The sequence below is a fragment of the Kogia breviceps genome, chromosome 1, assembly GCF_026419965.1.
Source record: "Kogia breviceps isolate mKogBre1 chromosome 1, mKogBre1 haplotype 1, whole genome shotgun sequence".
In the NCBI taxonomy this organism is placed as follows: domain Eukaryota; kingdom Metazoa; phylum Chordata; class Mammalia; order Artiodactyla; family Physeteridae; genus Kogia; species Kogia breviceps.
This window is the reverse complement of record NC_081310.1, coordinates 109258362-109271967: the sequence shown is the minus strand read 5'-3', so window position 1 is coordinate 109271967 and position 13606 is coordinate 109258362. Positions and strand designations below refer to the sequence as shown.

General features: G+C 35.1%; 1 protein-coding gene across 2 annotated transcripts in view; it reads right to left on the bottom strand.

Moving 5' to 3' along the window:
* Window positions 1-332: 332 nt before the first annotated feature.
* LOC131750702 (pancreatic alpha-amylase) overlaps window positions 333-13606 on the bottom strand; it is a 34395-nt gene continuing 21121 nt past the window's right edge. Inside the window, exons 3-12 of one of the 2 annotated variants that reach the window (XM_067040980.1) lie at window positions 8930-9143; window positions 8420-8566; window positions 7370-7567; window positions 6756-6986; window positions 6130-6263; window positions 5222-5344; window positions 5047-5146; window positions 3265-3383; window positions 3033-3158; window positions 333-1390 (exon numbers count right to left, since the gene is read on the bottom strand). In XM_067040980.1, coding sequence (XP_066897081.1) covers window positions 1201-1390; window positions 3033-3158; window positions 3265-3383; window positions 5047-5146; window positions 5222-5344; window positions 6130-6263; window positions 6756-6986; window positions 7370-7567; window positions 8420-8566; window positions 8930-9097 — 1536 coding nt within the window. In that variant the 5' untranslated portion in view covers window positions 9098-9143 and the 3' untranslated portion in view covers window positions 333-1200. The remainder of the gene's footprint in view (window positions 1391-3032; window positions 3159-3264; window positions 3384-5046; window positions 5147-5221; window positions 5345-6129; window positions 6264-6755; window positions 6987-7369; window positions 7568-8419; window positions 8567-8929; window positions 9144-13606) is intronic. The other variant, XM_059053562.2, reaches the window with a different exon arrangement.

Sequence of the window (13606 nt, the reverse complement as noted above, 5' to 3'; positions counted from 1 at the left end):
GGGAGGGAGACACAAGAGGGAGGGGATTGGGGATATATGTATACATGTAGCTGATTCACTTTGTTGTTCAGCGGAGACTGGAACAGCATTGTGGGGCAATTATACTCCAATAAAGATGTTTTTTTAAAAAGATATATCTCAGTCAAATTAAATTACAGAGAGTATTGACATTGATAGAATAAAAATTCCTAAGATAGAACTGGGCCGAATTCCTAAAGTAACACCCAATTCTTACAAAATCTACCACTAGGAAACAGAGGTTTCATTTTATATCTCATTGTACCTGCACCAAGGAATCTTCTTTAGCAAAGTCCCAACATCCCTCTTCAATTTCAATATGACATTTTATTCTGAAGTTAATAGATAATAATACGTACAACCATAGAATATCAGCTAAATCAAGACACTAAATATAGAGAAGGTAATACTGTAGCTTCTGTTCTATTAGGACATGAGAACAGGACCCAAATCTGACCAGGTATAAGATCTTTAGACTCATTCAGTACAGTACTGCATGGCAGAGCATAGAGCAAGCCTCTCAGAGACAGTGTTGTATCAGAACAACCTTCCTGACTTAGTTTTCCTCCCTCACAGAATCAATTTGGTTAAAAGAGGAAACCAAAGCCATACAACGTCATTACGTGAAAGCCATTGGAAAGAGAATGAAAAAAAGAATATAGAGAATGTAGGAGAAGATGCCTGTGAGCTCCAGATAATTAATTATTATAGACTGCATAATTTGTTTCTTTTAGTTTTTAACTCATTAAACATGAAAGGGCCTTTATATTATGAAAAGCACCCAAGTGTTATGACTTTGTATGGGAATCATCATTAAATCCACTACCCCTAACTAACTGTTAGAAACACCCTATGTAAGAAATACAGACATATATTAGAGATACATAGCTGGGCAAATGGTGTTAATGGCAACAAACATGTTTTTCAACATGCTTTTCTGAGTTCTTAGAAATCCCTTTGACAAAAAGGTTAATGAGAATCTTCTAAAACATAACAAAATGTTGATTGTAATGATATTATAATTATTTAAGTATACGTGGTTTTTTATGCCTTTCTGAGTTTTTCAAGTTGGTTACTTATTAGAGCTTTAACCAAAAATTAATGAATTATGAGAAGTTATAGATTACATATATATAAGAACAGAAACACCTTTTATTTCTCTGTGTGTATTTAATTCAAACTTTATAATTTAGATTCAGCATGAATCACAATAAATGGATCTTCAGCAGAGTTACTAATAGAAAAATTAGCATTGCCATCGCTGGAAACATAGATTTTAATTCCTGTACAATCGTTACCAATTTTATCTCCAGAAATGACATCACAATATGTACCAGCAGGAAGACCAGTTTGCAAAGTTGAAGATAATGCCCTGTAAAATAAAATTTAAGATTTCACTACAATTAAAAGCAAGAATACAGACTATCTCTAATACAAAGAGTTTAACTTTGTGCTGTAGAACTCTAAGCAGTCAAGGTCTCAATGAAAATAAAATCCAAATACAAAGGCCTCCCCAGTGGCTGTAAGTAGTTTTCTTAGGGCCAACAATATTCGTATAGAAAAGAAGACTTCGGCGTAACCTAGTCAAGAGTAAATATTATTTTAAAAAAATAATAGGGCTTCCCTGGTGGCGCAGTGGTTAAGAGTCCTTCTGCCAGTGCAGGGGACACGCGTTCGTACCCCGGTCCGGGAATATCCCACATGCCGCGGAGTGGCTAGGCCCGTGAGCCCCAGCTACTGAGGTTGCGCGTCTGGAGCCTGTGCTCCGTAACGGGAGAGGCCGCGACAGTGAGAGGCCCGCGCACCGCGATGAAGAGTGGCCCCCCGCTCGCTGCAACTGGAGAAAACCCACGCACAGAAACGAAGACCCAACGCAGCCAAAAATAAATAAATAAAATTTTAAAGTAAGATATGTTTAAAATAATAATAATAATAATAAGGTTGAAGAGTATCAGTGAAGATTTGGTTGAATTGGCTCTCTTAGACAAAATTGATTCCTGTGGTAAACAAACACATTTTAAATTTGTCTTCATCTGAACTTAAGAAAATACTGATTACTGTCAATAATTTAAATATGATTATTTCTTTAAAAACCTCTTTTTTTCAAGAGGGTCAAATAAATTTGGGCTGGAGATAAAAATAATCTCGCATTTATATGAAGAAGTATATGGTTTTAAAATACAAAGCTGTCCCATAAATTTATTTTGATCCTCCCATCTACAAAAGATAGAAATTAAAGGACTGGCAATGGAGTCTTAGGGAAGAAAGAGATACACTTGATTTATTTTTTGTCAGTAAAATATAATTTGGGCTAGAGTGAGCGAAGCATGAGTGGAAGTTAGCCTAGGACAAAGGCATTTCAACTGCTTGCAAAGAGGTCTTCTCAGCTATAGTTCTCTGTGTGATGGAATCAGTATAATTGAGACAGAGAATGTAAGTGTCACAAATGAAAAGCCAGTAATAAGATGTTTCAGAACTAAAACTAAAAAATCTCCTGAGGTCAATCAATGACCATAACATACATATTCTATATATATATGCTTTAAAAAGTATTATTTGTCACAGAAAGACAAGACTGTGAAAAACGAAGACCAAAGAACTAGATACCAGGGTAGGTGAAAAAAAAAGAGACAGAAAAAAAGATATTTCCGTCCTGAGGCAGTATTTTTCCATTATTTATTTTAAAAGTTCTAGAAGACAGTCTTCTAGGGATTTCACAACCTTTATATTATGTGAATTTTATGTGAGGTATATATGTTAGCATATATATGTGCATCATATCTGCCCATGATATGCACAAGTGTACAAAAAATAACTCTACTTAGAAGAGAAAGCTCTTATAAAGAGAGAAGATCAAAAGAATAAGAGTCATCATCATTTTTCTGCTGATCACTAAGTTTTCTTAATCTGCTGACTAAAGGATTTTTCAGATATTAAAGAAGTAAATGAACAGGAAAAGAATAAACCAAGAACATGTTGGTACAAAATATTATTTCTAATTGATGCCTACTTACCAGTCATCATTGTTGAAGACAATGAATCCTCTGTTTCCTCTTCCAAAAGCTACTTGGTTGCTACCATTATCCCACCAGTTTGTAAAAGGTTGGCCATCAACTACATTACGGAACACAACCATGTTCCTAAACACAAAATAGCATAGGAAATGCTGATGAATATGTCAACAGTTTAAAACAAAATGTTAAGAAACTGTATTATTAGAGGATATCTCTAAATAAGTATTCCTACCTTATTTGACGCCATCGATGTTCACAGACCCAGTCATTGCCACAAGTAGTATCTGGATTAATAGTAACTCCTTTAATGACTCCATTATTATTTGGTGGCCCAATCCAATCATTAACATCCTCAATTTAAAAAAAATATATTAATACATTTTAAAAGCTCACATTATTAACATTACATGTGTCCTTATTCAGTCCGCCAAACCCAATCTGTCCCTTATGTGTCTCTGTAGTGTCTTCATTGAGAATCCAACTTGTTCTGTATTTTTACTGAATTTATATTCCCCCTAACTTCCCATTCTCTAGTGCCATATTTCAAACAAGGTTATGATTCTTTACCCTCTCATTTTCTTTGCAAGGAATTGCAATGACTTCTTAATATCACTCTAGGTAGTGCAATGTCACTGAAATGGCAAGGCCTTTAGTGTCAGAAACAGCAGGACTAAAAGATGGGTTCTATTAATACTAGCTACAAAAACTTAGTTAATATACAAAACTTCGGTGCCTGATTTTCCTCTTCAGTAAAGTGAAGATATTACTTAATGGCTATAAAAATTAAATGAGGTATGTAAAAATGCTTTCCACATGATAATTGCTAAATAAATATTAGTTTCTTTCATTCTTCTTTGTTAAATAAATGTACTAATCAAAGCATCACAATATCCCTTAATAAATTGACCAAATTTTTAATATTGTGGTTTCTGATTGATACTTTCAAAAATAATTATAGGAAAAAAAAGATTATGTCTAGGAAGGTTATCAAGGTCTGTCTTAAATCCTGCTGTATGATGAATAGTGGACAAAACTAAGAGTTCTTAGCATGCACAGGTCCTGGAGAAGTCTTGGAAATGTTATGGGAAAAGGGGAAATGTACATACGCCATGACTCCGGCCATCAGAAATAAGACCAGTTAGTGGGAATTACAAGAAGTTGACTCAATATAAAGGGACATCTTCTAAATATTACGGCTATCTAACAATAGAATGAGTTGCTGTACAAAGTAGTGGACTTCTCAATTTGAAAATAATCTACTAGAAACTAGATAAATATCTATCTGGTTTGCAGTGAAGAGAATTTTCTATTTCAGGTATGAAGTTGCTGTATATGATGCTGCATTTGAAATCTTCAGTTTGAAAACTGTCCACTAACTTTCCAAGTATATTCTTTAATAATCTTATTTCTCAGTTTTTTAAAAAAGTTATTACTCAGACTATTGTCTTTACCATACCGCCCAAATTTTTTTCATTTTTAACATTCCCAGCAGAGTCAGCAAATGTCTCTTCTTTAACACATATACTTTCCTTCCTGTTATACCATACCTTCCCCATTGAACCTAGGTCCAATTGGATCATCTCTTTGCTTTCCAAAAAACTTCTTTTAAAAGTATTTAACAAATATTTATATTGCTCGTACTGTAGTGCATGTACTGTTTTAATTTTTTTTTGAAGTGTTAATTTGTAATCATCATATCAACTCTATGAAGTAGGTACTTATGAGAAGTACATATTTCACTCACTGTATCCTATTTTTAAGTGTGTTTTGTTTTCTTTGGTGAGGGGCTACCTTTGTCATATTTTGAAATAGCTTACATACTCTTTGTCCATAGAGATCATTAATTTTTATTTTTTTAATATCCACTGCATTGTTAAAAGAGTCCTAAATCAGGTCTACACTTAATAAATATTTGATACAAAAAATACCGAATGTAATAGCATCATGTGAAATTAAAACAAAATTAACCTCTTTTTCTTGAGGAAAAGACATTTTGGACAATACCAAAACTTACTTGTCCATTTTCAAAATGTCTTGGCCAACGGTAGCTTGACATTACTCGTGTAAATCCGTAGGGATGAGCGAGCATAAATCCAACTCCCATTTTGTACAGTCTATAACATTATAGAAGAAAATATTTTTAATATCATTAAAATGTAGGTTTAAAAATGGGGAACTTTGTTTCTTACCTAGGGTCCCAGAATGTAAGAATAGATGCTCCCCCAGCTCCATGCCCTCGCTGATTGTCATGGTTATCAACAAAGACAAGTGCTCTGTCAGAAGGCATGAAACCCCAGCCTTCTCCCCAGTTCCTATTTAAAAAGAAGAAAAAAATCTTAAAAGCACCTATATGTATTCTTTTACAATAGCTTTAGAGTAACCTACATGTGTATTTTGTTCAGAATTGCACCCTCTAATGAAATTCTCTCTCTAATTAAATGATTATTCTGTAGGGTGTTCAAAATATAAACTATATAGATATATTATCTACAAATTCATTTCATGCATGTATATATGTAGGAATTACTTGACTTAACATTCATGTTACAGGTATAAGATTTTTGTTAAAAAAGTTATTTTAGAAGTTTCACTGAATTATAATTTAGATGAACTGCAGAAGGTTCAACATTCTTATCATTCTTATCATGTACACAATGGCAAACTGTTTTTAAATAAGGCTTCAATATTATATTGTTATAATATAAATATTTTAATATTTGAAATTAATTAATTGATAAATATATGTAAATTCTACAGGACGGCCACAGTGTAGGGACTTCATAAAGTACAGAATCATTTTAACAATAACCTGGCCTGCACAAATTATGTGCAAACATTAGTCAAATCTAGTAGAGATGTATAATACCAGGATTAAAATCTCTATATGATGTTTTGGGTCTCTAAAATTACTTCCTCGTGATTGATGTTCTAAATAATGATGATCAATTGGCATTTGGGGAACTCTGACACTTGCTATTAGTAAATGAATCCTTTGATGTTGTCTAAATAAGAAGGCTTAAAGAGGAAAATTCATGTTGGGGTAATATCACAAATAAATCTGTGAAATACTTCAAAGGATCAATTGTATTTCACTTACTTTAAGTAAGACATCTTCTCTCCATTCCACTTGCGCAGAACTGTGCCTAGTTTTGCACCATATTTAAATTCCGTCACACGGCCATTTCCAAAGTACTCACTGCTTTTAATTGTCTCACCACCCAGATCAATTACCTAGTAGAAATCAAGAAGAAAATATCATTTTAAATAAGCTCTGAAAAGAATTTTAACTAACGAGTTACTATTATATAGAAAATAACTTTATACTATTTATGTTATGTGAAATGCCCCAAATGCTTTTGCTTATGTTAAGATTCTTATTTTCCTTTGTAAAAATATATGCTACAATCTTAAAAGTAACATGACAAAGTCACATAGCCTGGCTCAAGACAGCAACTATATTCTTATCTGTCTTCTATAATGGTCTCTGGGGAGATTATACATGACACAGAGACTTTTAGCAGCCTAAAACAATTCTCGGCACTTGCATAAAAAAGCTCCTGTGATAGAGTCACATGTGCTGTCTCTGAATCAAAGGAGTTTAAGGAACACTCCGCCGTATACATGAGTCAGCCTCTAACCTACAGAAATTGCACTTTTAATGAAATCTGCCATTTATTTTATGATGAATCTTTGTTTTATCTGCACATATATGTATTGATGTACCTCCTGGTAAATGAAAGGTTTACTTCCTGCAGGGAACCATCTTGTGTTTAGATTATGCAGTTTATCCAAAATTGCCTTCATGTCTCCAGGCCACATGTGCTTAGAAGCATCAATTCTGAAACCTGCTACACCAATGTCAATGAGACGGTTCAGATATTCAGCAATCATGGAGCGCACATAATCTTTCTCCAGTGCAAGATCAAGAAGACCAACCAGACGACAATCTCGGACCTACTGAGGTAAAAAATGTTGTGACTGGTACATAAAGCATCACCTTTGCCTGAGAATTCATCTAGTTTTTCATTCATTTATTCATTAATGGATATTTCTAGGGTGGCTTCTTTGCATTGGTCTCTGGGGATACTGACATTCTAGTATGGACATACCTTTGAAACATTTTCTAGTATAAAAATGGAGAATGTAGGAAATACAGTGGGTGAGCTTTTTCATTGTGAAAAATTTAATTGGGAAAAATGTTTTAAATATCGATTTGAGATTGTTTGAACAGTCAGGCTTGGAATCCTGTTCTAAGGAATCTCAGCTAATATTTAAAATGAGATCAATAAGCTACATGTGGATAATAAAAGGCATAGACAGCTCTTTTTGCTAATTACCTGAGAAGCATCACTATAGCTCTCAATTTCTCCACTTCCAGTTTTACATTTACCATCATTAAAATCCCAACCAGAGTATGGGACTGCTGGAAAATCCTCAGTTCCAGGGTTGAAGTAACTCCCACAAGTACTGTTCGTTCCTGCAGCCACACCATTTCCACACATATGATTAATTATAGCATCCACATAAATACGGACCTGAAAGGCAAATTTTCTATTTCAATGAGACTTAGAGAAAGGTAGAAATTTATAATAGTATTAATTTGAGTTTACAGCACATTAATAACACTCCAAAATATTTCTTTGTTATTTTATAACTTACCTTCCTAGAAGAGCAACAGTCAAATGTGAAAGGAAATCATTGTGAACTAAAGCCCTACATACATTCTAGCTACTTGGTCGAATATTTACATATATGACAAATTAAGAGAACCCAAAACTACCATAACTGTGAAAAAACGCAAAGACCCTTTTTTTTTTTTTTTTTTTTTGGCGGGGAGGGGCAGGAGAAAAGAATCAGATGAGGCAGGAGTGATGATTGGTTTTTGCAATTTCCATGGGTCATCCTAAGAAATAAAAAGCCAGTCTCTACTATCTATTTAGGATCAGTAGGTATTGTCTCTTGTTTTGCTCCTCATCAAAGAGAAAATAATTATTTACCATCAAAGAACCTATGGGAAGAAAGACCCAGGACTTACGGGTGGAGACACAAGTCACATAAAAGTAATAGCCAATACTATTACTGGAATTTCCGATTCCTCACTGGAAAAGTGTTTCTCAGAAATGCATGCAGCCAGGAGGGTTAAAAGTTGATATTTTGCTGTATGAGTAAGTTCGTGGCCTTAAACTTTTACTTGCATCTTCTTTAGTGCATAAATAAATATTTACAAAAGCTGAACATAAGGCAACAATTACATTTTAATTTATGGCTAAAGCATGAAGTAAAATTTTCAAATACATGAAAATCATTCTGCTTGAAAGGAACAGGAGGCAAGAGGGAGAAATCCTTTTTCTGTATAATACTTTTAAAGGGAACTTTAATTCACTTACACCAACGTTGTTACATCTAGTCACCATGTCTTTGAATTCACTCTCATTTCCTGATCTTGTACATAACTTGTAGCTAACTGGTTGGTATCTTTCCCACCAAGGTCTTGGAGGGTTATTAATTACCACATTTTCATTGGGTGGGGAAACCTACAAATAAAACAACAGTAGTAAGTATCAAATAACGGCTTACTTTGTATCACTGAATATTCTAGAAACGACTCGAGTCTAAAATTTTTGTTTCTGAATCTTTGTATTTGCCGCCACATTCCTTAAGAACCATTAGAAAATATTAACTTCACATTGGAAATGTCCTGCTAAAAAAAATATTGTATTAGAAATAAAACATGAAGTTGCCAACAATTTCAAAATTTTTTCTTCCTCAGAAAACTGTTTTACTTAGAATACTTATTTGTGAAGTAAAATGTTGTCCCAGCTTCACAGACACAGAGCATAATACCATTTATTCTAAGCACAGCGAAGTCTGCAATTTATACTGTGAACAATACCCACCTGAACCCCTCCAAATCCTTTGGGAGCTAAGTATCGCTCACATTCAAGAGCAATATCAACCCAGCGCCACTCAAACAGATGGACAATAGATGTCCGTCCAGATTCGGTATTTGGGGCATACTGAGCCCAGCAGAATCCAATGGCTGAAAGCAATAGAAAGAACTTCATTTTGCTTTCAAGCTGTCAGTGTTCTTTCCAGCAACTATTTATATTCCTGTAAGAAGCATATTTTACAATGTAAATGTTAACATGAATAAACACTTAGAGCACAAGCCATTTATTCATAATCTGAAAAGAACTGTCAATAGTAATGTTAAACAGGTGAAGAACAGCCATAAAATCTCCCAGGAATAACATCTAAATGACCTTTTAGAACAATGTTTTCCTTTTTGAGGGAATATTAACCATTTTTAAACATCTGGCATTTTATATATCTATATGTATGTAAAACGTCCGTAATCATGTATTATTTAACTAGGATTCGATCATATTTCTGAAGTCCTTCACTAAGAGAAGGAGATTAACAATTAATTAGGGCCAACTGAATTCACAGTGAAAATTTTGCCTGAACTATCTATTGCAAACATTTGTAATGTTTCAATTTCAAAAAGAAACAGAATATTCAATTCAATTCTGGTTTCACCTTCAAAGAAAATTTGTAGTTATTTCAATTTCTGGATTAAGATTTAAGAAACTATTTGGAAGATGGATGACCATGCATTGAGGCAACAGACCTTTCCCCTCCCCCCACCCCCCTCCATCAAATCCTGTGCTTAATGCATTGGCTATAGCAGTCGAGTGTGGCTTTTTTTTTTTCTCTCTCTCTCTCTCTTTTTTCTTATAACCAAATATCTCTTCTACCTGATCAAACACTACATTAATAAATTTGCATCCATTTTCCTTCTTAATGTACATGAAATCCTGCTAGAGAGAATATAGTACAGGTGGGAAGAAGTCCATTCATTCAACAAGCATTAACTAAGTGCCTGCTTTTTGCTAAGCACATGGATGACACTCAGGATACAATGATGAAGAAGATAGACAAGATTTTATTCTTGAGCGGCTTACATTCTAGTGGAAAAACAGAAAATACATGAGTTAATAATAATGATAATAAAACACTTCAAGATGGCAATAAGAACTAATATGAAATAACAGTGTAATGAAATAGAAAATGACTTCACCATCATGGTATTTTAGACGGAATAGTCTGGGAAGGTATCTTCAAGGAAGTGATTTTCAACTAGAGTTTGGAGGTTTAGAAGGAGCTAGTTATTTGAAGATCAGAAAAAGAGAAATCTAGATAGAACAAAGTGCAATAGTAAAAGCCCAAGGTAGGAAAAAGCTTAGAATACTCAAGTCTCTCTTTCACTCTCTCTCTCTCTCTCTCTCTTTCTCTCTCTCTCTCTCTCTCTCTCTCTCTCTCACACACACACACACACACACACACACACACACACACAGTCAGCACAGCTAAACAGTGTGTGATAAAAGGGAGAGTAAAGTAAAAATGTATTCCCGTAAGAAGCATATTTTACAATGTAAATGTTAACATGAATACATACTTAGAGCACAAACTGTTTATTTGTAATCTGAAAAGAACTATCAATAAAAATGTTAAACAGGTGAAAAACATCCATAAAATCTCCCAGCAATACCATCTAAGTGACCTTTTATAACAATGTTTTCCTTATTGAGGGAATATTAACCTTTTTAAACATCTGGCATTATATATATCTACAAAGTCTGTAATCATGTGTTGTTTAACTAGGATTAGATCTTTTTTTAAAGTCCTTCACTAATAGAAGGAAAATAACAATTAGGGCCAACTGATTTCACAGTCAAAATATTGTCTTAACTATCTAGTGCAAGCATTTGTAATGTTTCTATTTCAAACAGAAACGGAATATTCAATTCAGTTCTGGTTTCAGTCCCAACCAAAGTTTTTAGTTACTTAAGTTTCTGCCTTAAGAAATTAAGAAATTTCAATATGAGGACTTCCCTGCTGGCACAGTGGTTAAGAATCCACCTGCCAATGTAGAGGACACGGGTTTGAGCCCTGGTCTGGGCAGATCCCACATGCCGCGGAGCAACTAAGCCTGTGAGCCACAACTACTGTGTCTGTACTCTAGAGCCCGTGAGCTACAACTACTGAGTCCACATGCCACAACTGCTGAAGCCCATGTGCCTAGACCCCGTGCTCTACAACCAGAGAAGCCAGTGCAATGAGAAGTCCGTGCACATCAAGGAAGAGTAGCCCCCGCTCTCAACAACTAGAGAAAGCTCACGCACAGCAACAAAGACCCAATGCAGCCAAACATGAATAAATAAATAAATAAATAAATAGATAGATAGATAAATAAAGAGTAGCTCCCATTCGCCGTAACTAGAGAAAGCCCAGGTGAAGCAACGAAGACTCAATGCAGCCAAAAATGAATAAATAAATAAGTAAACAAACAAACAAATAAATAAAATTTTAAAATGAAAAAATAAAAAAAAGAAATTTCAGTATGACATTTTATTCTGAGGTGGGTAGATATTAATAAAATGTACAACCATAGAAAATTAGCTACATCAAGACATTAAGTTTAGAGAAGGTAATTCTGTGGCTTCTATTCCATTAGGACATAATCACAGGACCCAAATCTGACCAGACATAAGATCTTTAGACTTATTCAGTCCACCACTGCACCACAGAACATCTGAGCAAACCCCTCGGTGATGGTGTTGTACCAGAACATCTTTCCTGATGTCCTGGATGTTTTGGAAATTGTGGGTTTTACCATTAAAAGCAGTGTCGCTGTGAAAGACTTTGAGTTCAGATATGATACGGTAAGGTCTTAAGTGCTAATGATCACAGTACTGAGATAAGGCATATTTCAAAATATAAGCACTGATGCATTTAAGTTGTATTGCTAATCTTGTAAATACATTAGGGTAACTAAGCGAAGCAACAAGTCTATTCTCAGTAGAATGATTTATAGGTAGGTTGGGCAGGAGGTTTGCAGCAGGGTTAGGTGCCAAAGTGAGTCCGGAGTGATAATTCCAGATAATCAAAAAAGGAAACAAAGAATACATCCAATGATTGAAATAATTCTAATAGCACTCTAATTTCTAACAGTGAATGATGGAACCATTGAGAACTCTAAAGTGTTTCTGCTTTTCTGCCTGGCTACAGGGTATGCTCCATTCTATTTAAGTGTTGAGGTTCTGTGATCTTAATTTAAAGTGATATATTTGTCTGTTGTTTTTCTAAGAATAAGAGGAGATAATGGAGTGGTATCATAGAATTCAGACGGTAAATTTAATGTCCATAAAAATCCATGAGCACAGTGTATCCAGTCAGAAATGTTTTGTGGAGGGATTCTCAACATGATCAGAAGTTGTAATGATGATACAATTCAACCAATAAAAAAGGACTGAGAGAGACAAGACCTCTCTCTTTCTCAAGAAATCAGGAAACCTTGAAGAAAGAACTCATAAAGAAATAAAGGCAAAACCTGATCAAATGGTTAAGGGAAAGGAGGGAGGAGTCTGAGTCCTCTAATGCCTCTGTCTCTCAGATGGATTGTGGTCAAATTCCCACAGACTGATTGCTAAAGTCTGGAGAAGGAACAAATGCATATACTCTGAAATTCTTTGTGATACATTTGAATTAAAAGGCAATACTGATCTGAGACTTATGCAACATAGTGTTGCAGGAAAGAGATTCTTCCCAAACAGGAAAAGACTTTGTCACTAAAGAGCTCTAACAGCAGCTTTGGCGTGGAAGTGTGGCCTCAACAGCATGGTCTCTGCACAAGGAGAATCTGCATCTGCAGGGAAGGGGCTGGTGGTCTATATTAGTCAAAAGACAGTTTCACATAGTAGCTTAGCAGGCATCAAGGAAGCCACAATATAAAGGAGGAAGATGGCTGGTGCCACACGGTTCAGGAGAATACAATCATGTCTGAGATATGGCATCACATCTTCCAGACAGAGAATCTATAAGACTTTGAGGGCAAGCTTTCAATGCCACAGGAAATGGGTGGAGTCAGAGTTTGAGACATACAATGAAACATGTGAATCTTCAGACGCATCTTCACTGAGACCAGAGCGTTGATATGAAACCTAACTGAGGAAACAAAGTTATTGGCTAAAGAACCCCTTTTATTCAGCAAATCTGCACTTTCAGGAGAAATAACAAATGAATTAAGTATGAGTCCAGGATATAGTGAAACATTAAGATGACATGGAGTACATGACCCTTGAAATGAGGGGTCATGTGTGTGCTAGCAAAGTGATATGACAAGTGAGTCCAGAAAAAGAGAATTTTGGAGAGAGACTGCAGAGCAAAAAGAAGCATAGGTTTTAGTATGAATGCTTTGGATTTCAAGTGACAAAAACAATCAAGAACAATTTGTTAGCTTTGTCACTGGGAAGTTAAGGGATATAGATGGCTTTGGACTGGAATTAAAAGCTCAAAGAAACCTCAAGACATTTTCTGTCTCCATCTCTTGGCTCTGCTTTCCAGTGTCTTGGCTTCATTCTCAGGCAGGCTTTTCCCACACAGTGGCAAAACTGGTCAAATGCAGTGTCAAGCTTACTTCCCAGCAGACTGGCAAACTCAGAGAAAAAGTAAGCACCTCGTTCCCAACAGTGTAAGCCAAAGACTCAAGACTGACTCTTAATTGGTCT